Source organism: Paralichthys olivaceus, chromosome 5 (assembly GCF_024713975.1).
Source record: "Paralichthys olivaceus isolate ysfri-2021 chromosome 5, ASM2471397v2, whole genome shotgun sequence".
Lineage (NCBI taxonomy): Eukaryota > Metazoa > Chordata > Actinopteri > Pleuronectiformes > Paralichthyidae > Paralichthys > Paralichthys olivaceus.
Genome location: NC_091097.1, coordinates 7,991,299 through 8,017,585, shown reverse-complemented (window position 1 = coordinate 8,017,585; position 26,287 = coordinate 7,991,299). Strand labels below are relative to the sequence as shown.

The 26,287-nt window shown below is 42.7% G+C and overlaps 1 protein-coding gene across 2 annotated transcripts; it reads right to left on the bottom strand.

The window, feature by feature from the left end:
- Positions 1–2,334: 2,334 nt before the first annotated feature.
- Positions 2,335–23,767, bottom strand: ppp1r1b (protein phosphatase 1, regulatory (inhibitor) subunit 1B). 2 transcript variants are annotated; one of them, XM_020094343.2, is made up of 5 exons: positions 23,298–23,767; positions 9,649–9,732; positions 9,119–9,194; positions 7,275–7,403; positions 2,335–4,479 (listed from the first exon to the last, which is right to left on the bottom strand). In XM_020094343.2, the coding sequence occupies exons 1-5, from the start codon at positions 23,400–23,402 to the stop codon at positions 4,304–4,306; spliced, it is 570 nt and encodes a 189-aa protein (XP_019949902.1). In that variant the 5' UTR covers positions 23,403–23,767; the 3' UTR covers positions 2,335–4,303. The 2 variants fall into 2 exon arrangements, with proteins under 2 accessions (XP_019949902.1, XP_019949900.1); XM_020094341.2 differs by having other exon boundaries at positions 9,643–9,732; positions 23,298–23,717.
- Between the last annotated feature and the right edge of the window lie 2,520 nt (positions 23,768–26,287).

The window sequence follows — 26,287 nt, the reverse complement described above, 5'->3', positions numbered from 1 at the left end:
CAAGTGGAGATGGGGCCGAGGATGGCGGGGCAGGAGGAGGGCCGCGCGGAGCATCGACAATGAACCCACACCAGAGGGAGTGCTCCCACTGTTCGGGTCCTGTGTGTGGGTGTGTGCAGTGGAGGGGACGTGCACGCTGGAGCCTCTGAAGTGAAGCACGGCTTAAAGGGTCCTGAAGAGGTGAGTGGGTGAGGGGAGTATAGGCCTGATTTCTGTCCTTCTAGAGAGAGAGGAGAAAAAAAATTAGGTTGCTTATGAGATGTGACCTCTGCTCCACCAATTGTGTTGTTCCCTGGCATGTGGCCAAACTTGAACGCTCATTGCACCTCCTCTCACAAAGGAGAACCACCACGACTGCTCCTAAACACTGATATTGTAAAGCTATTCAATAGTTCAGTGAGCATAACAGTTGGCATCGTTTACGCAGTGATACTGATGTGATAATTGTGGCATCTGTGATTGGGAGGTGAATAGTTCTGGCAGCCGTGAGGAAAGCATGGGTAACTCTCCATCTATCTATGTGTGCGTGGGTGTCTGTAGGTGTGCCAGGCCCCCACCATAGGTGCCCATGGAGATCTCCGGACTGAAATATTCATTCTTGTTTGCTCGCCCAGACTGCGTGGTCCTAATTGCAGCATCAGAAAGCTCCACCTCTCCCTCTCGTCTGGCTTTGGCTGCAGCAGCAGAGACAAACCTCATCTGGGAGCAGGATGCTTGTGTCAGAATGTGTGTGTGTAGGTGTGTGTGTAGGTGTGTGTAGGTGTGTGGATCCTTCCTCCTTCTTCTGGTGGTTGGTAGATTTGTGCTTGACTCTCTCACCCCTCACTTTCCCACTCATTCACAAACACATGCACACTTCAAGGAAGTGGATCTTGTCATTGCTCCTTCAAATCCATTCATCTCATTCTCCTGCGTGTGTGTCACTGTCTCTGTGTGTTACGGCTCATCCTGATGCCTCATTCTTTCTGCTTGTGTTGGGAGCTGACTATTGATCTGTCTTTCGATCTGTCCATCCACAGGGTGTGTGTGCGTGAGGCTCTGGAGGTTTTCATCAGTTCCCGTGCCAACCCAATCCGTGCCCGGCCAAGCTGAACCATCTTGTGGGATTTTTGGCTTTTAATTATAGTAAGAGAGGATTAATTATGGCAGTGGAAACAAGGGGCCATGCATTATTGATGCTATGAGTGAAGGGCTGGAGGGGGTAGAGGGTGCTAATTAAATCACTGCCCTACTGCCACGTCCTCCTCTGTCTCTGCCTCCACCATGTCTTCCACCTGCTACATCTCCAGCACCCCACCCTACTTTTTTCCCTTGCACCCACCCACTCATATATACTGTAAACACTCATGTCAAGTCAATCAAAGAAACACTCTCACATTTATCTTTGTTTTTCTGTCTTCACGCTCCGACTTCTCTAAATTCCCCAAATTTAAGAGTAAGAATATCTTTTGCTCCCTTACCTTGTCTTGACTGTCACTTCAGTGTCTCCTTCACCTACATGGGTCTTTTAGTCATGTGCAATTTGGCTTCTCTCTCCACACTATCTCAGTTTTCAAGCTGCCATGTCCCCATTTAGAGTCGTTTATCCATTTATCCATCCGGTCATTGTCTTTCAGAAGTGACAGGTTTTAAATTTGCTTTCATCCCAAATGAACAACTCAGTTTCAATTCCAACCCCATTAAGGAAGCTCCCACCAGTCTGAGCCTTACTCTGAAAGAGCCGAATGTGACAGAAGGCTGCCATCTACTGGAATTTATGCAGAACTGCCATGTTTGTCACTTGTGCACCCTCCCTCTATCCAAACTTTAACATACTTATAAGCATTATTTAAATGGAACACATGAAAACACAGTTAAAAGGTATAAGTTATAAATAAAGAATAGAAGGCAAATAAAATGACACTAGATTGTGATTCAGAGTTCCTAACTCCACCAAGGCCCAACAGTCCCCTCGTCAAACCCCATTTAAATTCAAGTTCTTGAAACGTGTTCTATGTAGGTTGAGGTAATTTGAAGAAAAGGTCCACTAGAAAAGCTCTGGATACGAGTGTAAGGATGTAAACATAATGAAATAAATAGAGAAGTATTATTTAAACATCTATGTTAAAATCCCATTGTTGGATAAGTTATTTATAAAGTGTAGGTGCCTTCTGGAAAGATGTCCTTCATTTGATTATGTATCATTTGTTGTAATTTAGCATGCAGGTCGTATGACATTGTCTGATTGTCCTGATACCAGTTACTATATAACAATGGATCAACTCAAATTTCTCTCTCTCACTCACACACACACACACACACACACACCCACGCACACAATAAGCTCAGAAAATGTTAAAGGAGAAAAGGAAAAAAATGGGTTTATTTTTGATATCATATTGCTGCTCACTTTGAAACAACCACATCACATTGAGAAAAGAGATAATGAAAGAAAAAAGAAAAGACAGAAAAATAATTAAGAGTTCATACAACGTCTTTCAACGATCGTTTCCTTCTGACCCGGGGGGAGGGGATAGAGGAGGGGGAGGAGGACAGCATCGGCTGCGTCAGAGCCTCAGCACACAAACACACACACACACACTCGTCCCACAGTTTTTGCAGGTCAGAGGTTAAAAAAAGTGTCACTCAGTTTTTTTTTTATATACAAACACTCACCCAGATGATACAAACAGCACGATTTATTCATCCTGGGACATGACAGGAAACCTTCTTATATACGGAGCCTTTTAGCTACAGATCAAATCAAATTAAATTAGACAGATACTAAATAAAAACATTTATGATTATCATTGACTCCAAAACATGAGCGAGAAAGACCAAGTTGGTCAGCGGTACAAAGAGAAACAGAAAGTTTGTGCAGTGTCAGACAGTGCAGTGTCTGGTTTGAGGCTCTTCTACAGAAACAGGACAGAGCTGAGCAATGTCAGATTAGAAAAATAGCTCTTACAACACACTCATGACCCAAATCATGAGCAAGGTGACGATAGAAAAGTGTTAACATGCAAAAAAGGATTTCAAATGACATTTTTCGTAATTATTATCAGGGCGTCAGTTCACAATAAGTTGAGGCGTGGAGGTAACGACAGGGAACCACAGATTTAACAAACTGGAGGTAGCTTTGCCCTTTAAATCGCCTGTTCATTCTAAGTATAGCTTCAAAATGAAAAGTGTGCTAAGACATGGCAACACATTCATTCCCTTGCTCATAATTTTACAGTTATAGACATACATATTTTTTGGGGTCATTTATAAAGCGATTCTCCACCCCTTATATTTTATATCATCTATTTTCTTTTTTTGAAAACAGAAAATAATAGAAAACTTCAATTGGTAATACCCAAATGAACTGAGTTTGTTCAAAGGGAAGTTAACAAGTCACACGAATACAATCATTTGTGTGTTACTAATTTAAGTAATCACTTTTAAATTGGTAAAATATTTTCTTTTTTAAGTACAGAAATGTATGATTATTAAAAATGAGGATTAGATTATGAAAAATGTTTGGAGGCCTTTAGTACTTTTTTAGGCCTCAAAAAAAAATATTTTTCTAATGAATAAAACTTCCAGCTGCAAAATATTAAAGCCTGTAATCTGTTATATGTCATTCCTTGTTGATTCAGTGTCTCTAAAATATAATGTCAGGAGCTTGAGAAGTAAACAGTGAAGATGATATTGATGAGAAAATAGCTGGATTAGACTATTTACTATGTAATTTCCTGTGTATCAGACAAATCAACAATTTTATTGCAAAAACGAGGTGAAAACACTAAAGATTCAAACTTAAAGCAGTTTTGTGAAGGTTGTTTTTGGTTGGAACTCCAGTTTAAGGTTGTCAGTCCTGCTTTCTACCACAGGGTGGCAGTGCATGCACATTGTAATCAAAGGGCTTGTGGGGAAGTTGGAAGTTCATTTAAAGACCTTCAAGAACTTTTGTATTGGTTGTATACAAGACAGCCTTTGTTTATTATATTTATTTTTAAGATCGAGCTCGGGGCGTTAGGGAGGAGACAGGTCTGGTTCTAGGGAAGGTTTGGTCTCACTGACCTTGGCCCCTCTACTCTCATTATAAACAAAAGGGCTGACGAGGCGTCCTTGGTCTGCTCTGTCAGAAGATCATTCCTCACCCGCTCATATGTGACACCCACTCTCTCTGTGCTCCTTTTAATCCATCTGACCCTGTTCAGGTGGAGTACATACAGAAATCTTTGTTTCTCAATTTTCAGTCGCCACATATTCAAACACACAACAACCACTTCGTTCTCTTCCCAAATCTCCCCTTCCCTCCTTTTTCTCTTTCTCGCTCTCAGTTACTCCCTCGACTGTTCTCCACTGTTGTCGCCTCAGTTTGGTCTCCCTCCTTCTCCTCCTCCTCCTCCTCTTCATCTTCTTCCTCCTCCTGTGCTGCTTGGATCTGCTTGGCTGTCTCTCTCACACTGTGGAACTTGTCTGACTGCTCAGTGGTCGCCGTCTCTTGGTGATCTGAGGAAGCAGAAATTGACGTGACAAGATGCAACAACATTTTAAAACCAAATAATGAATTGATTAATCAAAGAAATGAACAGATTATTAGAAAGTGACAGTAATCATTAGTCGTGGCTCTATTGCCAGTTTTCCTCTCAAAGGCTGTATAATGCCATCAGCGGCTTTGTTTTTTGCTTATTCATTGTCATTGAGAAGAATATACTGATGCTTGTTTAATTTGGGATTGGGTAAGTACTTGTTAAGATGGCAACAGTCGTATAAAAGAAACAGTTCTGGTGATTTTACATAAATTTCCTTTTTCTTTGCTCCTTGTTTCAAACTGGACAAAAATAAAAAGAGACTTTATTTTTGTTCCTTAAAAGTTTACACTTTTTAGACACTGGGTTTTCACCAGATGTCACATGAAGATTAGATAACACTTCATATCTAATTCAATCATTTTTGTTGTTCTCTGTGATATCGCAGATCGTGCTCGAACCGTGTCGCTCGACTGAAGGAACAGATGAGGCATAAAAAAGGCGAATCGGTTATATCAAAATGTTCACTTCAACTAAAGATTGGTAAGGTTTTTATTTTAGTTTTGTTTGTTCTGTGATCAGGTTTGCACAGATTGTCAGAAGGTTTTAAATTCTGCACGAGAACATGAGTTCAAATGGAGGAGAATACTAAAGGATCACAGACTCCACCTACAACAGACTGCTGTGTGTTGTGCTTACTAATCCTGTCTGGCCTCTCTGACTGGCAGAGGTGCCGGGCCTCCAGTCAGCATGGAGTGTACCCTCTGACAGATTTGGGGCAAGAGCTAATATGACACTGTCTCCCTGTGCACAGAGCTTCACCTGTGCTGCTGGTTGACACTCACAGGAGCTCACGTCAGCCTGAAAACTCTTCGTCCAAGAACAGTGTAGCAGTGTTATGTCTCATTTCTTGAAATGTATGTACTTAACTGAATAAAAAAGGATGAGGGGACGAGGGAAAACTCAAAAATGGATAACAAAGTATCTTTTGAAGTGATACTAGTGTGAAAAAGTTTACATGAACTGTGTGATTATGCTAACAATGAAATTAATTTCAAATTAATCTCCTTGTTGCTACCAGATATGGCAGATTCAGGTAATGTCCTCACCCCGTCATGTTTGTTTGTGGGTTGTTTTGTGTTGTTTTGGGGTTTGGGATTGTTTTTGGGATTTCCTCAAAACTCGGTTGGAAAGATGAGATACTGTATGTGCCAAGGAATAATCAATTACATTTTGGTGAAGATCCTGATTTTTTTTTCAAAATTGTCACTGACTGAAACAAAGCAGGTATGTTCAGAGGACTGATGTCTATGAGTATGTGAAATTTGGTGGAGCTTGATTGAATTTACGGTGACTGTTGTGTCTTAGCTTATTCTAGTTGAATCTGTTTGATCATGTTATAGAAAGCTGCATGTGTCCAGTAAGAAAATACCTGTTCATAGCATGCCAAGCTTTTGGACATTTGTAACGGGCAAGCCCTTTGTGTCAGGACCTTTCACTTCAGAGAGGGTTTGAGTTCTTTCTCTCATCAGGTTGGTGATTCATGGCTTCAGCTAGCAGAGGCTTTGTGTCTTCTTTTATCCTAATGGCTATTGAGATGTTTAATGACATTTAGTACTTTGGATGCATCCCTTGCACTACCTTGAATACTTGCACATCTGCAAATCTCCACACTCTGGCAAGTAGTTTAAATGTTGCAGTCCTCATACTTTGCACATTTGTACTTTAGCGCAACAATTATTTTGTACTTGACATGCATTTCCACTGTATACCTGTACTAGCTCTATGATTTTAGGGTTTCAGTGAGTTGTCGTCACAGTCGATGTTGCATATTTGTTAAATGTGAAAATGAAGACAACCTTGATGCCTGAAAAGAGGATTAAGGGTTGAAAGGGAGGGATGAGGTAGAAGGGTGAACAGATGAAGGGAAATGTTGCATCGGGTATGTTGGGTTGCAGATATGTTTAGGATTGGCAGGTATTTGGAGGGTGTGGTTGAGGCGTGGCCCTGCTCCCAATCCCAAATTAAGTTACATTTATTTCTTTTTTCATAATTTTTAAAATACAAGCTGTTGGTGTGATTTTCTTGAAACCTGCTGCAGCCCAAGATAATAGAAACAAATAAAATAAAAAATTTTGAAGCGATAAAATGTCTAGATTTTTAACAAATATGATATAAGTGAAATATAATGTGTCTATCTAAATTAAAACACTTACCTTGGGCAGAGAGACGTCAAGAAGACATTAACTTCGATGAAACATAATTAGGCCTGAGTTTTGAAAATAAGTATATTTTTCAAACTGTTCAAGGCTGAGAGGCATTGACGGCGTTTTGTGACAGGAAGAAAAAGAGCCTGAAATCTTAAATTGTGAGAAATGTGTTCAAACGAAGAAAAAATACACCTTTAGATGTTCTAACAATGCGTAAAATGTCAGTCTCTGATGTTCACAGTGTTATTTCTGATAAAAGATTTGCTATTAATTCATTTGTAATGGTTCGTCTGCCCTGATTTGCCCTGACTCCGATAACCTTTAAAATCAAATGAGTAAATCAGATTTTTAAATATCACACATCTTAGATTTGCTTTTTCCTAAATAGATAAGAAAAAAAACATTGACTACCAAACCGGTCCTAAAGAATCAAGGCACAATGCCATTGTTCTGTTTTCATCTGTGGTAAAGTGCCCTGGGGTGTATTTTTCCTTTACAGAATAGACAGTGTTATTATCCCTGCTACACTGTGTGCAGTGTTGTCGACAGAGAGCCTCCCTCTCACCAGCAGCTTTGGTGGGAGACGTGTCCTCTCCCTCCCACTGGTCCTCATCCTCCTCCCCTTCACAAGGGTCTTCCAAAGGAGGGTAGACCCCTAGTTTCTGCATTTGTGCCTCAGCCATCTTCTGCACAGCTACACACAGGTAAACACACACACACACACAGGGAGACGACCACACAAACACATGGACACAGATACAAGGATAGAGGGATATGTTGTTTTGGTTTTACCAGGCTTCCACACTGTCAGTTTTTCTTCTCTTATCAAGCCTCATGGGGGTTATTGAACACGTGCCATGCAGGCAGGACGCCAATGAAACACATGCACTGACAGACAGACAGGCAGGTCCCCCACACTGATTTTTACAGTAGAGCCTTCACTGTTGTTTTCTATCCTTTCTCTCACCCTGTTCCTCCATCTGTTTGTTTGTGCCCCTGTCCTTCGTCGACTGCCCGCCCTCCTCAGCGCTCTCTCCTGGCAGTGCTGCTGACTCACACTCTTCTCTCCCTCCCTCCTTATTCAGTGTCCTCTCCTCTGTGAAATCACCTCATCTCCCCCTCTCGCTTTCTCCGGGTCACCTTGGCCTCCTCCTCTTTCGCTCTTTCCCTCTTTCACGCCCACTGATTTACAGTGAGGCTGCAGGTCACTTTTTCTAGCTTAAGGTCGAATATAAGATTATAAATCATTGAGGTATCTTTTGGTTTTGAACCATTGACTATATATAAAGTTGAATGTGACAGCTCTCTAAAAGTGAAGCCAAAGTATCCTGATCGCCCCCTGGTGGCTGGCTTCACTACAGATCATAAACCCTGCCTCCATGTAAACAGATGGGACATGGACCAAACTAAAAAGTCAAGTTAAATCAAAATAGCAATTTTATGTACTGTGTATTGACGGGACCTTGTACCACAGCTTCGTCACAACCACAGATTTACAGCATGTCGAGGCTGCAGGTCATTTTTTCCATCAGAAGGTGGTTTATGGGACTATAAATAATTGAGGTAGCCCTCTCTCTGTCACTCGCCATGTCTGTGCCGATGATGAACAGATTTCCGATGCAGGAACGATGCTTCCTTTCTCATTGTAACATCACTCGACGTGCAGTACAGACCAGCTCTGCCGACAAGCTCAAATATTGGCTTTTAAAAAAAATTTGACAACTACATAAGAGCCACGTACACATGCAAGTGCAAGTTTGTGTTCATGTATGACTTTCTGACATGTGTGGGTGTGTGTGTGTGTCACAGCTGTATACACAACTGACTGTAATCCTGGATGATCCAGACTTTCCTAGACTCACACTCAGTGTCTCACAGCTGTCATACTATAATCTCCCTTTCTCCCTTTCCCTTTCTGACACACACAAATATAAAGAACCTGCTGTTGTATGAACAATAAGAACAGAAACACATCTATGCATATCACACATGCACATGCCCCAAATCAAAACAGTAACAAAGGATTTGAATGCAAAACTACTGAGCTCCTAAAGTCCCGAAGGGGGATATTTTTTTAATCCTGTGCACACAAGTTATCATTTTATGGGTACGAGATAATTATTTTTTTGTGGGTACAAGTTATTACAAGATCATTTTTTATTTTCTGTGAATTAGATGATAACTTGTGCACACAAGTTATTATCTTGTGCACATAAAAATACCACCTTTCAGGACTTCAAGGGCCCTCTACGTATCTACCCATCTGTCGCATGCATTGTTTTCTTTGTCTACTATGAAGGAAGCAAGGACGAGTTTAAGTGCAGCGAAGCAAGGTAAAACAAAAGGGACGTAAACACAAGGATGTATCACAAAACACACAACGACGGTATCAGTGCTGCTTTTACTGACCTTTGAGTGATGGAGGCTGATACACGTTTGGATTTACTCGTTTTGGTTTGAGCACTCCGTTCTCTCCTACAACCCACTGCAAACAAAGAGAAACAACTTTGATTCAACTTTAAAATCTCCTTGAAGAGCCCACAGATGCTGATATAACTATTCTGATTAGAATAATGACTTGAGTCTGATATGATCCACAAAAACTAGTTTATTCAAAATGTAATCTCCATTTTCTGCCACATAGAATGAATGAGCTGTTGTAATGTCTAAAAATGAAACTTTAAGGTTTGCAGTAAAACATTGTGAGTTTGAAAAATGTTTCACTCAACATAGATTTGTGATGATGAACATATGGTGGGGTTTTAAAAAGTTACAACATTTACAGGGTAAAGACCAGTGGGGTGCTGATACAGTAGATGATGCCAAAACCACAGAATTCAACATATCAAAACACCAAAATTGCCTGTTGTTGTTGAAAGTTTATGGTCAGGGTGGAGGAGGCACAGACACTAAGTATAAAGTTTTTACTTCACCTTTACCTGATGAGTGGACTGATCGTCTTCAGGAGACGATTGGTCGGCTACTCTAAACAGCGTGGCAGGTGTGGGCCTCCTGCGCCGGATCTGTAGACAAACACAAACCAACCAACACTGCATTACAACCAATGCTCAGCACAAAGTTGCATCAGTCAAATGGAAAATGATGACAGTTCACTGGCAGTGAAGGGCACGCTGTGTGACACTCACTGACTTCATTAATGCTGCTGCCCCGTTGGCTCATGGGTCAGCAGCCAAAAGCAAGTTTCAGCAGTCAATGCTGCTCAGGTCAGAGTGAATGCCAAGGTCAGTAGAGCAGAGGAAGACTCGTTATGTAACGTTCTGATTTCATCGACCGATACAGTGCACAGTAAAAGTAATGTAGTGCAGAACAGAAACGAACTTGACCTGCGTTAAATTAGTTTGAAATCTTTTGATACTGGATTTATTTGGAATGAATGAGCCCCTCACATGACACATAATGTCCAGAGTGTGTCTGATTACATGAGATCACCTCATACGGTCATACACACCCTCACAAACACAGAGGCGCCATGGAGACAGGTCTTTGGGACTAAATGATCTGCAGCTCTCAGCCCAGACACACCCCTTCCTTGTTCTGTCTCCTTCTGCAGCCCCTAATGCTGTTCCCAGGAGGCAGGGGCCAGGTCGCTGAGAGTCTGACAGCTAAACCGGGGCCGGGCTGACTACAGGTCTGTTGCACTTCACCTCTGGCACAAGTCACTGTACACAGTGAACCATCTGTCCTCACAGGAATGAAGGCCCGGCCGTGCCCATACCTCCAGCTACCAATATTGTGCCCAATGAGTGCACATTGTGTTCTCCACATGTGCTCCATGGATTTTAGACTGATGCTCAGTGGACTTTGAAGTAACATTCCACTTCCATTCCAAATATATTGTGAGTGTCGAGCACTAAACCTTGAAGACTTGAAAATAGACTGTAACATGTTAACATGCTGAGCAGAGTTGTGTCTGACAACTGGTACAACAATCCATCAATTATCTTTTCCATTTAACCCTTTGAGGGCCACGGAGGGGTGGGGCCAATACAATCTTTGATGCCATTGGGTGTAAGTTGGGGTGTAGCCTGGACAGAACCGGTACAGAAGTTGTTTATTAAGCTGTAAGTCTGAGTAAGAGATTGGAACATTCTCAGCGTCCAGATATTAATCTGCAACTATCATGATAATCGATTGAAGTCATTAATCAAAGACAAAATGTTACTTTTTTATGTTTAATATGATTTAGATTTCAGTATCTTTGGATTTTGGATGATTGCTAGTGAATCCATAGCATCTTGATTGCCCCCTGGTGGCGGGCTACACTACGAATCATAAACACTGCCTCCATGTACCAAACTAAAAAGTCACGTCCAATTCTGTCATTTTATGTAGTTCTCATCACACTGATGTTTGATCAAGTGTCATTTTTCCAGTAAATTTGGTTTAATGCTATCGAACTGTGGTGAAACTTCCTGATTGACAGCTGAGACTGACTCAGGATGGGTAGAGCGTGTGCATCAACAGCTCCATCACCCGACGGCCATTGTGCAGATTTAGGCTCCAAATGTACAGGTTACATATCCTGGATATTGTGTCTTCATTTCAGCATTTTTTTGATTATTTTCTGACAATTTATAGCTTTAACAACTCCAGATTAACTGGTAATGAAGATAAGCATTAGTTGCAGCAGAGAAGTCGATGGTGGTGCAGGAGTGGTTTAAAGTTTCTGTAGATGATTTGCTACATGAAATGTGAACTTGCAGTTGATAACAAGAGACACCTGTTTGTTTAGGAGCCTCCGGCCTAAACTGCAAACCTTTTACAAGGTACCTTTAAAGCAAACAGGAAGTGAACGTTTGACACACATTTTTTTGGGAACCACTTCAATAACCATATGCTACTGAAATGCCCTAAGAACAATGTCCCTTTGCCTCATAAAGAAAGGTTTTATGTGCCAAGCTCAATCCCTTGACTCACTTCCCAAAAAAGGATTTACATTTGACATCTGCAAAATTTCCCTTCAGGGAAATTGCAGGATAAAATAAACAGCACAGAGAATAAGAACCGTGCAGCTGAGGGGACTCAACCAGTCTGACAAACAAATGTCCTCTCTGGTGCGATCCAACCTTGAAGTGAACCTTGGTGCTGTTGTTTACAGCACCACATAACATCAGCTAAGTCGCCTGGCTCTGTTTGGTGTAAAACTGCTCTGGACGGTGAGTAGTGTTTGTGTTCGGTTCCCCTCCATCTTGTTGAGCGATTTGTTCGTCATCACAGTGAGGCGCGTGTTGCCAAAGCAGAGGCTCACTGGGCCGCGTTCTGGAAAGCTGCCGCCATCAAAGGACAAAAACAAAGTTTAATCAAGCATAGATTTTACCCTTATTTATGACTCCGGACTCTTGTCATGCAACCTCCAGCTTTCCTGTCTCCTCTGCACCTCTCACACTATCTGTCTCTCTCTCTCTCTTTAACCTCTCATTTCCCTCTCACTTGATCCTCCGCTGCGTCTATATCCTGTTTGCTTCCACGTCTAGCCCTCATTCCTTGACAGTGGTAATAGCCTCGTCCCCCATCCTCTTCATCTCTCCACTCCATCACCATACTGAAATCATCATCATAATCCTCTTTTTGCTGTCCTTTCCTTCTCTCTGTCTTTATCGGAAGGGACAATCCACATATTCTGAGGTTCTTACGTTTCTAAATTGTGAATAATTTATGCTTTTTACTATATTATATCATTGTAGATAACATTAGATAATGGAAAATATAACCTTGGATTCTGAAAAGCACTGATCGACATTTTCCACTATTGTGTGACATTAAAACATCAAAAAATAATCAGTTAACTATAACAATAATTTTAAGACAAATCAATAATGACCTGTTGATTAAAGTTTCAGTATTTGTAAACATAATTTACAAAATGTCAGTTTCCCAATTACTGTGAGATTTTCTACAAATACAAATGTCCTGTTCAGTCTAATCAATCATAAACAGCCTCCACATTCCTCCTTTACTCTTTTTCACACTTTTTAGGTTTCATTATTCTGGTTAAACTGGTTCAGGTTTTGTTAATTTGGATAAACCTGCTTGTATACATAAACTACTGCAGTGGTCATTGTAAACCATATTTAGGAATAAGCTGTTCGTTTAGCCTGTGGTGATGCCAGTTGCAGCTTTCTTTTTGAAACTGGAAAAATGACCTGCAGCCATTGAGCCACAGCAGTCGACAACTAAAGCCTGACTGCAGGAAGCTGAAGCTGCACAAAGAGCTGCTCACCTTTTTTACTCCAAGTTCAGTGAAGCTGGACACAGTACGCACAATCGTTGTCGTGATCGACAACATCACTCATGTTAATGAGTCCCAGCCGCTGCTGCTACAGAGGCTAGTCACCTGTTTATTCTAAGTTTATTAATATTGAATATATCTCGTGTCCAAATTGCACCAAAATACAACACTGCACTTCCTTGAGCCCCTAACAATACACATGTCCAGTGCAAAGCCGATAAGATGAAGAGTTCTCGAAATATGTGCGCCACAGACAGACAGAGCTTACTGGAATTATATCTTAACAAAAACATTTATAGAAAAGCATTGAGTGCAAATTTCCAAAGGAATGTATGTAATGTCTCAGCCTTCAATCTTTATCTTTTTGTGTCTGTTGAGAAAATTATGAAACAAAAGCAAATAAATTCCTATTATTATCCTATCTGGTATCTGGACTGAGTCCATTTCATGACCTCCAATGTGGTCAGAGCTTTTCCCCTCTAATGAGATGTCACTGAAAGAGACAGGTGCTCAACGAAAGCTGGGAAAGTTTCACAAGTCCTGAGTCGAGGTCCATTTAATGAGACGGAGATAAAAATAGGGATGATGAAACCATTGGAAGGTAAAATGACCTGATGGGATAATTGAGGTCATGAAGAGGCATCCTCTGATGAACTACCTGTGTGTGTTTGCATATCTGTGTGAGTACAGTGGCTGTCTGTCATCTAGGTTATCCTAGTGGTATTCCTGTGAAATGTCAAGTCTTGACCTCCTGAACCAGGAAAAGGACAACGGTCCACTTCCTAGATTAGTTGTAAAATACACTAAATGACACAAGAATATTAATGGAGTCAGTAAACACTAATGCAAATTCATCTGTCTCTGTGTCTCTTTTATGCAAATTTGAAAAGAGAGTGTGGTGATGGTGGTGTGTGTGTGTGTGTGTGTGTGTGTTGGGGGGGGGGGGGGGGGGGGGGGGGGGGGTTGTGACGTGCACTGCTGTTGTATGACATTGGCAATGCCAGATGACATAAACACACACAGTGACTCTAGTAATTTTCCAGCCTTAAAACCACCCCACTCTGCCCAACTTACATAATATCGTGTGTGACTTCCTCATTTACGCCAACACTAGGGCACAGTATGTGAGATTAGTGGTGATGTGCTTCATCCCTTCCCCCTCCCTCCTCTACTTCTGTAACCCCCCTCCGCTTGCCTGCCTGCATCCAATCTCCCAAATCTTCGAGGGGGGCAGATATTGTTTCTGTACTAAGATCAGTGGAGCCGCTGCGGACACGAGGGGGCTCTGAGCAAGCTGCTGATGTGGCCTTTCAGTAGCTCTGCAGGTGCACGCCTGCAGGCTTCCCCATCGAGAGGCAACAGAGCTGCGGACGCAATAAAAACATTGACTCGTGGATCACAGCGCAGACGGGAGACACAACAGTTCCTTGAATTTGAAAAATGTGCTGACTCTACATTGAGGAGGCGGAGAGAGAAACCTCTGCTATCTCCTTGAAGCCATTTCAAAGTGTGGTTTAAAATCTAACATGTATATGACAGTTGTACAGGCAGAGAGGGTAAGTTGCCTAGAATGACTCCAAAATGTTACTCCAATATCTCACCCGGTGCTGTGTGTACATGAGTCATTGGTAAATGTTGACTTTGCACATGTGTGTGTGCACAGGTATGCGTGTGTTGGCTCAGCACACTCTTGCGTAGCCGCCCGGCAGCAGATCAGCCGATGTGGGTCTGCTCCCCGGCGGCCTTCACCTAAGCTGGTGCCATCGCAGCCATGGCCTATAAAAAGCAGCAGGAGTAGGACAGTGTAAACTAGATCACAGTAGTCTCTGGTGGCTCGGTGGGATGACACAGAAAGGCTCTGAAACTCCTGCCCTGCACCAGCGCTAACAGTCGAGCATCTCTTGGGGAGTCAGCTGAGCAGATCTGGCCTCGGAGCAAAGACGATACTGAGATGAAGGCATCACAGATCCCCCTTCCCTGTCAGCTTCCATCCCCCGTGTCCAATAGCACATCCCACCAAACTCTTTGTGTGAGAGGTTTGAGCGTGACCACATGAAGCCCACTCTCTCTCTTCATATCATCCAGCTCCGGATGGATAGATATGGATTTGTACGAGATTGATTTGTCGTATCTGCCCACCGGCACATGTACATCACCAAGAAGCAGTAGCCAACAGTAACAGCAATCCAAATCTAACTCCGGATAAAAATGAAAAAGAGCTAAATCCTGAAAGACAAGGCAGAGTAGGAGTCAGAGCCTTCAGCTTTTAAACTCCTCTCCTGTGGAACCATCTCTCAGTGTCAGTTCAGGAGGCAGACGCCCTCTTTACATTTAAAAGTAAAACCATAATAGAGTTTACAGTGAGAGCTGGTTCAGGTCTGTCTTGGACCATCTCTTAGATATGCTATAGGCCTAGAATGTCAGGGGACATATGACACATGGAGCATATCTTTCCTCCTCTTCCCAACCTATGTCACTGACTTGACTTCTTCCCCAGAGTCCTTGTGCTTTATTGTTGCAGATCAGGGATTGCTGCTGTGGACACATCATGGTTACACCTGATCATGAATTATGATTACAACTACATTGCTTAGACATACAACAGCCTGCCCACATAAACCACCATTACTGGCAATATTATTACAATTTTAATAATTACTGCTCCCTTCATCTTTGTCAGACATTTTCTTTTGTATAAATACTTCAAACATCCATACCCCTATCAATATACATTAGACATTAGTCTTTTCTCATGAATGTCATTAATATATATATATATATTTTCTAATGTGATCACTTAATTCAGTGTTAAGGTCAGAGGACTTTGCATCTCACTAAGCCCTATGAGACGAATGTTGGCTATACAAATAAAAATGTGTCCAAATTTGTGTCTAATCGTTCGTGTTTTGCTCTGAACTTCAGAGTTTTCTCTTTCTTTTTATTGTTCAGGGATTCTGTGTGACTCAGCTTCCAACATAGGAGGGATGACCATTTGAATTGTTGAATTGTTGCTTTTTGTCTCCTCCTCCTCACAACCTCTGCTGCTTCTCCCTGTGGGGTTATTCATCTCAGCTCAGTCCATTTCTGCTGCTCTCTCTGTTTTATTCTCTGTTATTCGAGTAACGCAATTAAACGAGTTAAAGAGTTGTTGCCCTCTTGCCATGCTCCCTCACCCCTCTCCCCAGCGAGCCTTTTAAAAATAAAGTAGCAGAACCCCTCGTGGTGCTCGTAGTGCAATCCAGCAATGAGTTCAATAATACAATAAGCTGAAAAACCATCCCTCTTAGTATAAGCGTAGTTATTTTCGCTCACTGTGTTTCTAGTGCAGACAAATATGTTTTGTAAGTTCAGATACAAACAGCGGGATGTTGTATTGTCTGTGGGATACATTCCAAACACGATTAAACTCTAAAACATTCATATGTTTTAAAAATGCAAGAGTGCAATAAGTGGTAGCTCACTAGTGGTTTCAACTAGCAAATTCAAAGTACACAACATAATCGCAATGTTTTGTGTGAGTGTGTGTGTACACCATCTTTTTATATACTTATTGCATACTTATTGTAATCGTCAGCTGCATCTTTGCTTGCTGTTTTGTATGAGAGCATATTCCCACTGGAAATTTGGGAAAGTGCAGCCGCTGTTTGCAGTTGTCAGGATTAACCAGGCCGACGTGCTTCGTCCTGGCGAAGCCGACAGACATAAGTGTTTCCATGAGCATGAAAAACAAACAACTAAAGGCCCGTGTTCAAATCTATCATATGATGAATTGCTCTGCCAGACACATTCAGGCTGCGCTCACTCATCACCCTCAGACAGCGCTGCCAGCAAACCTTCACTGAGTAACCCTGGCTTTGTTGACTTTTCAGCTGTTTCGAAGAGGGTCAAGGACGCAGCCCCGCAAAAAATTACAACTGCAGCTGAGGTCAAAGGTCTGCCAAATTCGCATCAGTTCCCTCATTCATATTCAAATGAGTGGCATTGCTGAATTCCCATAAGTGTGAGATGCTTCTGCACGTTACTTCTGCATTCGTACAACACTTTTGTGGCGACCTTCGGTCCCACCACTGGCTATATGAGTAAACAGATGGCTGCAGCTAGCATCTGGAGGGGCTCTCTGATGACCCCAGACAGAAAATGTAATTATGCTGCACCCACTGGCAGAATGATATCACACTCAGACAACCCCCCTTCTTTTCTTATTCTCCTTCTCCTCTCTCTCACAGTACCTCCCCCAGCATTTATGTAATTTGCCGCTGGCAGCTTTTCTGTTGTTCGAGACCACTGAAAGTAAGGTTCACCATCTCAACGTGTCTGAGATAATATGCCAATGGGCTGATGACTGACAGGAAGTCACCTGCCAGGCCACGGTGCATGGTGGAGCGGCACACGGGGTGAGCCGACAGCAGGGGAGGTGCCAATCAAAGCTTTCACGGTGACACAGTGGCACGACTAAGAGCCTGCAAACACATGAGATTATTCTGTTCCTCTCGTTGTGCACTTGAATTCAGGGGCGTCACATTGTGCAGCTCACAAAGAGCAGTTCCGGAGGTCAACAGGCTGACACAAACAAAGAGCAGAGTAGCTATAGTTACTCATTTTTCTGCGTCATATGTACCGACAGGTGATGAATGCAAAAAAGGTCACAGTCGATGGTTGCTGTGCAGCTTGCAGCTCAGTGCTAGGATGCAAATGGCATGTATAAACTCAAGGAGCATACTTAAACCATCACTTTAGATTATCACCATGATTTATTCTCACTAGGTTGAAAAGGTTCAAAACGAATAAGAACACCTTTATTCCCTCCACCAAGGAGGCTATGTTTTCATCCCTGTCACCAGTTTGTCTGGGATGTGGTGATGGTCAGGGAGGAACCCATTAGATTTTGATATGGATCTGGATCAGGTGGCAGATTCAGGATTTGTTTTTTCTTTCTTTAACATAGTGAAATAAGGTGTTTTTTGACGTTTTTATCGATTTCCCAGGCAGTCATGGGTCGTAATGAAAAAAATCAGGCATATTTAGGGAACTGATATATGAGTGTGTGTAATCTGGTGCTGTTTGATTGAATTTAAGGGGACTGTTGGGCCTTGTACCCTCTACTGAGTGCCATTCTAATTTGTCATTATATTCTGTGAATAAAAACAACAGAAAATAGTTTTGTGTCTCAGTCAGACAAACTATTTATTAATGTGGTATTTCTTGTTTCTGCTATAAGCCGTTCCCTCCTAAACATATTGAAGATGACCTGGTGCGCCCTCGTGCAAGCTCATTAAGTTGCAGCCAGATAAACATGATATAAAAGTCTCAACGACTGCTGCAAAAATGGGAGATTACAACAGATGCAGCGGCAATAACATAATGCCATGTCTTTTCTGTGTTGATGAAACAAGGATCGAGAGCAATCCCATTTGTTTTGTGTCATGCCTCAGTGCTCCTCTCATTATGCTGACATTGCTGTGACCACGCTATGGCTCTTTGAGGAGGGAAGCAGGACACTGGCGTTGGCCCCCGACCCTGACAGTGAAATCACCAGGGAGATGAGGGCAGCTCGGTGTCCAGACCCTGACATGGTTGCAACAGAACATGGTGACGTCGGGAAAAATCATCTCCATATCCTGTCCAGCTCTCACTCCCCCTCCCACCCACCCCCATTTCTCTCCCTGCTGTGCCCCTGCTGCCCTTCTAATCCTCTGCCTCTCCTCTCATCACAGATATGGCTCCTGCTGTTGTTGACACGGCCCGGGTTAAGATGCGCTTGGATTTCTCTGCACAATTCACAGACAGTATTGTGCACATAGAGATGAATGACTGCACATAAGGGGTGATGAATCTCCACTTACCCAGAGTGACTTTGTTTGATTAACGAAGATCCCTGAATCGTCAAGTGAATTACTAAGTGGGATACCGACACCAACAAAGAGGATTTGTTGACAATATTGCTAGAGTTTATGGGGGTGTGCTGCTGCAGCGTTACAGGCCTCGGTCAGGGTTTTAGTTGTGTGCTCTGGTGTACCTGAAGTGCAGGGGGCATTACGATGCATTTTCAGCTCACTGTGTACAGTGTCATCATGCGCAGATTACTCTACCCGTGCTCAATATTTATGTTTTTTAACTGTTTACACATGACACACATGCATGCTCACACAGGCTGATGATGGATTGTGAGGTTAACACAACGTGGTTTACAGCAAAACACGAATGATTAAATTGAATAAAAAGGCTTTGTGGTCATAAAGAAAAATTTATGCTTAACTGTTGTGGATGGATACAGGCCATGAGCGTGTCGCTCCTGAGACATAAACTAGTCAAAGGACCTTGACTGTCAAAAGCTGGGAGGAACAAACTCATACGCAACCTACAGCAGACAGAGACCCATTGATTGTGTCCAAAGTGCAGTTAGAATCTGTGGTTTCGAGCGAGGCAATTCATTTTCATAAAATAATTTTGCTCTCAATTCGTTTTTGCCACTACAAACATCAAGAAACTTCTCTGGGCCGGCAACTTTCAGACGAACATGAAAACAAACATGCAAAAAAAAATTATCATAAAAATAACAGAGCACGTCAGCGAACTGACATTTGCGTCTGTCCACATGCAGTGAAAGATCACTGCACCCTCTTGCCCAGTTCCAGCATGCTTTGTGCCACCCGACAAGTTGTTCTTTCTGGGAGTGCATGTTGACAGTCCCCCAGTCTGCTGATGTTTACCCACCAACACACGCCGCATCAAAGGTCGCTGTTTGATGTTTAACCCAGGGACTGGACGGGGGTGGTTGGGGCGGGTCCATAACCCTGTTTGGTTTAAAATGGATTAATGTGAAAACTGATGCCATTGGAAAGCATTGGACTGATTCGCTTTATCATTCTTTGATATTCTCTTTGATTTTCCAGTTTTCCTGAAGGTTCAGAGATGTTGTTGAGTCCTGAGGGGAGAAACGCGATGAGACGTCTGCTGCACATCCACGGGGAGGCAGCCTTGGAGAGAATGTGGCGTCTGTACCATGACCCTAATCTCCGTCCATTATGCACATCACCCTACGTCACTCACGAAGATCGCATGACTGGTGTGAGGGTATAAAGTGGGGGGTGGGGATGATAAATACAACTATGTGCTGTCTCTTTTCTGTCACAGACAACGATAACTCTACCCAACTCTCAATGCGAAGATTCCAAAAGAATGATTATCTTAAAAAACATTAATTTGGCATAGGAGGATTTCAAAAAGCTACTCAGACGACTGAACACAGTCACGGGCATCAAACAACAATAGCAGTGGAAACAACATAAAAGAAAGATTATGATGGCAAATTAATATTTTGGAGGATAGAAAATTCCAGCAAAGAAACTGATCTTATTTGAAAAAATTAGATCTATCCATCCATCCATCCATCCATCCATCCATCCATTCATCCATCCATTATCCTTTAAGGGACATGGGGGGACCTGGAGCAAATCCCAGCTGACATTGGGTTAGAAGTGGGTTTCACCCTGGACAAGTCACCAGCCCATCACAGGGTTGAGAGAAAACCTCTAATCTGAAAAGGAAGGGTTCACACAATGATGGAATCTCAAAGTTCCACAAATCTAAGAGAGAAAAGTTTGCTTCAGTCCCAAACTTTGAATAAAGCAACATGCAGGTTGACATGAATAACCCACAGAACGTGTCAAAATCATGGATTTTTGATTAGCTGTTGCAGAGGTTACTTGTTTTTGAACTGTTAAAATGGGATTTTCAATGCATTTAGCATGACAAATAAAATCACATCCTTCCTGTATTTACTAAAAAAACTAATGTCTGAAAACTTGGGTAACACCAAGACAATCAAGATAATCTAGATAGTAACCTCCACCAAGGATGTTATATTTTCATTGGCAAGATAAAGCAAAAACTACAGGACAGATTTTCACAAAAGTTGGTGGAAGGATGTGGAATGGGTCAGAGAAGAAGCCATTCAATTTTGGATCATTTTTGCTGATTTCTCAGAGAATAATTCATGGATTTTCATGAAAGAAATCAGTCTAGGGGAATGATATTTATGAATGGGTGTGATTTGGTGCAGATCCAAATCTAAATCTAAATGTAATGAATTTAAATGTCTTTTCATAAACACTGAGCCTTAGTATGGGACTGCTGGGCCTTGGTATGCGCTCCGCTGAGTGTGTACTATTCTAGTTGAAAGTAATTAAGGGTTGTTTGGATATTTTTATTGTTGACATTGTAGACACACAAAATAGAATATATTCTGAATATATTCAGAAGTGTTGAGCGAGAATATCATCTTTGAAGGATGCACTTATAGTCGCTGTTCTCTCCCACGTATGTAATATTTCACTGAGTGGGTGGTAGAGATGCTCCTCTAGCATTAACACCATAGAGCATTCAAACATACATATCTACAAACATGCAACACCACCAATGTAAACACCTCATCCAGTCAGACAGAGCTGCACATTAAAATTGACCTTTTAGACGCCAGCTGCGGGGGAGCTCTGGGAGACATAGTCGTGCAGCTCATCTCCATAGTAACAAGCCCCGGCACTTCAGTCGATAGCAGTTTTTGGGGTTTAAATGCCATTGGAAAAAAACCCAGTGAGGAGTTACGGTGTTATAGAATGGTATAGTCATTAGCAACTTCTCAGAAACAAGAGGACTTGTGGGCGACAGTAATTGCCGTGGGAGGAGACAGCAATGAAATTAGTGTCGTTAACTGTTACCCGTTGCCACACCCACGCGTCCCTGGAGACTCCCATCAGCCCCTGGTTGTTGTTATCTGCTTTCAAACACACACAAACACATCCTGTCCTGGACTCCCATTCAGAATCCAATATCCCCCATTTGTTGCTTTGTCGTAACGATCATCATTCATCCACTTGCATGCATTCTCACACACCCAACCGTTTTTAAAAGATTTGTTATGCTCCTGAAACACGTCCTGATGCTTGCGCAAGCTGGCGTCCCTAACAGTAGCACAGAGGAGACACAGCTCATATGCAACCTATCTAAAGGTAAAGTCTGCTGGAGGACAGCCAGAAAAAAGAGCCTAAAAATAGCTGATCACTGTTTGACCATTGAGCATTAAGGTCCTCCCAAAACCAGACGGAAGTGATTTTTTTCTTTCTAATTGTAGGAGCAGCTCACATATGGTGGATTGATATCCTGTAGTTTCTTAGAGGAGAAAACAAGCATCAGAGTTGCAGAGGGGAAGAAGGAAGGCAAGGGTTTGTAAATGTGAGCGTGAGTTGTGTGAAGCATTGCAAAATATTTTAATTTACTTTATAAGTCAGTATTAGTGTCTCCAGAGATGTGAAGAGATGAGACAACTTGTTTTGTGAAAATTGACTATGCTTCGAGTAAAGTGCAATTATTACACTAGCTTCGCTACCATGAAAAAAACCTTTGTTCTGTGTTATCTACAACAAACTTGTGAGGAGATGATGATTCTGGATGACTGTATTTTATTAGAAGTGCTTTTATGCAAGCTGTAAATGAGGGACAGACACGGAGGGAGCTGACCCCACAGACAGGTGAACCCAGAGATCAGGCTGTGAATCTTCCTCTCTTTCTCTCAACTTCACATGGGCCACATTAGCTTCATTCGGCACTTCTCTCTCTCTCTCTCTGTCTCTCTCTTCTCTCCCTGTTCCATCTCTCCTCAAGCCCTCAGGAGGGACGAGCCATTGGCCTGGATCTACCTCGGCACCAAACGGTTCCTACTTTGTCCCACTTTCCCCCCTGTTCTAAAATAAGAGCCAACCACAGAACAGAGCCGATAACGAACTATCAGAGTTGTCTCTATGAAAAATGAACATTTCACAGAATGATACTGACAATGCGGAGTCAGTTAATAGACACTTCTGTGGCGAAGGTTGGTTCTAACACAATATATGACAGAGAAAGTATTAGCAGTTGCAGGCGCATGACACAGAAAATGTCAACGGGTTGTTGATACTGTTACAAAAGAGTGATCTGGCTTCAAACACAAGATAGTGAGTGACTTTATTGTCAGTGTCACATTGTCAAACAAGTCAACATGAGACAACAAGGCTATAATCTCATGAGGGAACTGAGAGAGGGGGAAATGTCACCATCATTTCTCAACTGTGAGGCAGATGGAGTCAGAAAATCTAAGACTGCATGAGAAACTTGTCAAAGATGAAACAAAGCAGAGAGGAAAGGTGATAGAGGAACAACGGTGTGTTCAAATGGAGCAAAGGAAAAGACAATACGAAATTCAGATGTAAGACACTTCAACACAAGAACAAATCAAAGCTGAGAACTGAAACCAAATCATCTCCTCATGGGTCAAACAGCAACCTGACCCTCCAGTCTGCTCACCATCTCCACTTGCCGAGGGTCCAGGTTGGTGGGCGCAGAGGATGGCACAGCAAAGTGGATCGTCTTCCTCTCCTTCTTCTCCCCATCGATCTCGGTCGGGTCCATGGCTCTGGATCCCTGGGGGTCTGACTCCCAGTGGAAAGGAGGGGTCGCTGCCGAAGATCACACTACAACCCTCTCTGGAGAAACCTCCCACTGCTGGGTAGTCCCACTCCTGAAAACTTCTTCTTGTTCTTCTCCTACCTCACTCCTTCACACCCTGACTCCTTCCTCTTCTCTTGGAGAACACATGAAAGTGAGCAGATCCTCTCTTTTCTTTCAACACCTGTCCTCTATCTATCTTTCTATCTATCTCTCTCTCTTGCAGTTGCCTCTCCTGTTCTCTCTCCTCCCTCACAACCTGTGCAGCACGAGTTGAATGAGACACATAGTTGGATGTGGCTGTGAGGGAGAGAAGTGGGAGGGGAGGCGACCGAGGGGAGGGGCCGAGGGGCCGAAAGAAGGCGGGGATGTGAGGGGAGGAGAGGAGGGGCCAGAGTGAATATAGTGGAGGAAAAGAGGATGTTGCATGAGGTATGGGGAGTGATGTGTTTTTCTGTCTCTCTAAGCTGAGGTTGATTTGTAATCAGAGAAAAAAATAATAATCTCATCACATCAGTTGAGCCTCTTTTGGCCTCTATTTGTGAATGAGAGATTTGTGCTGGGAGAGGGAGGGAGCGGGGAGAGCAAGGAGGGATAAACAAGAGGAGGGATGCATGGAGGATGCAAGGGAGGGATGTACACCGGGTGTCCAGCAGCTCAGCTCATGCTCCTGACATCACTGGATTTATTTGGAGTTTAATATGTGATGGTAAACAGCCAGTGGTTTTCAATAAAAGCCCCAGAAATGTATTAAATGCTAACATAGACAATATGCCATTAAAATGTTTTTTAACCTGCAAACAGCTTGACTAAAACTTAGTGTGGAGAGAGTGGAGGCAGGTTGTTGATGTTGGTGTTAAAGTGAGAGAGAGGGGCAGTTCCAGCTCTATTTTCAGGGCCTTGCTGTTATTTCGCTCTGCACATGGCAGAGGGATTTGGATGGTGGAGAGCATGTGTATTTGGCCTTGGGGCAGAGTTGAGCTTTGGCACCGGCTGAAATGAAGGAGATCTCTGCGGTGGAGGTAGAAGAGGAGGAGGTGGAAGAGGAAGAGTATTGGTGGCTGGAGGGGCTTCGTGGGCAGAAAAAGAGAAGAAGGTCAAGGTTGAGCACAACTGCGTGAGTCCAGAAACATATTCAACAGTCAACTGTGTGTTTATCCTGCCAGTCGGAGCAAGCTGAACATGCCAACGTGTTATTTATTCACCCTTTCCATGAGGGGGTGGACGAAGGTTTGTCTGGGTGTTTGACTCAGCTACAAAGCCACTTCTGTCCAAAGCAAAAGGAAATGAAGTGCTGCCTCCACATGCCTGCAGGTGGCGGCTCATTATTGCGTCTTTCCGCAAACATGAGCCCTGAGAGGTTGTTGTTTTAGTTTTATGACAAACAAAACACAGAGTGCTTAGTCTTAAGAAATTAAACCGTTTTCACTCACTCGCTGCCATTTGATCTCGGTCCAGTGAGGTTGCTCAAGGTGAAGTGTGTTCGGTCAGGAATTGTGCAACGTTTCAGGAGGAATGTGAAAGAGGCTCTGTTCAAGAGGGCAAATGAAACATGGCTGAGAACGTTTTGTCCTGTGATCTTTTATTTAAGCCTTTTGTTAAGAATCAGAGACGCCTCATTTAGTATTGACGGCACCGTGTCTGAGCAGGTTTTGTTCTCTATGTAAACCAATATATTACACATTCACAACCTGATCTCTGTGTAAACACACTTGTTTGGTTTATGGTCACTCTGTGTATTGACGTCACAACAAAGAGCTGATCAGCTGGTGTCGGGTCAGCACCAGGAAGACACACACAGAGCAAAATTGCTTTGGCCCACATTTGGTCCACACTGCTACACTGCCATCCAGCCCACATACTGCGTGGCATGATGGCGCTTTAGTCTGGTCCACTCCTGTCTGCCAGTTCTGGGTTCACAAGTCATAGCAATACCGCATGTTAACCAAAGGTGGCACCGAAATTGTTTTGTGCTATTTGGGCCATCTACCACACGGGCCACTTTAGGTCCACATCCAGGTTATACTTAGCCCGGAGCACGTTTGTTTTGGGATATTTGTAATTTTACAAGTGGGCAACTTTAGGCTCACTTCCATTTTGTCTGGGCCACGAGACGGCCAGAAGTGCCAAATCATTGCCTGAAGTAATTCGTAATATTTAGTCACTTTATCCTGGTGATGTTTTGACTGGTGTGTAATCATCTAAATTGTATGATTTGTTGTTATCTTTACCATAGAATGAGACCTTTATATTTAAAAACTTTATATTTACATCGAGGGGGTCCTCTCTGTGGAGGCCGCCATGTTTTTTTGTCGTCCAAACTGGACAAACTAAACCTTTTAAAGACAACTGAAGTTCACCACAGGGTCTCTTTTATGTTGGGAGAAGAGGGTGAGCTGCAACATGTAACTTCACCTCTAGATGTCACTAAATTCTACACACTGAACCTTTAAATCCAGATTATCCAAATACATACTTCAATGATATTTTGCTGCCCTTTCTGATTGAAAGTCTGTTCCATGTTATTCTCATAGACCACAGCAAATAAATGAAAAACAAGTGGTGGTTTAATTAAAACAAAGAGATTTGATTCGACAATGTTGTAGTTCTCATTTAACTTAGAAAGCAAAAATAGCTAATTCAACTAAAGACGCTGGCAGGAGCTAAATGCCAGTCGAACACTTCACTTCACTGCAACACAAAACAGGACACAAACACACACACAAACACAGGCCCTGGCAGAGGCCCTGAGTTCGTCATGTCCGCCTCTGAATGCGTCACCTCTGGGCATCATGTCAGGTAGTTGAGAAAAGGTGAGCTCTGTTTTGCCACACCTCACACTGACGTCA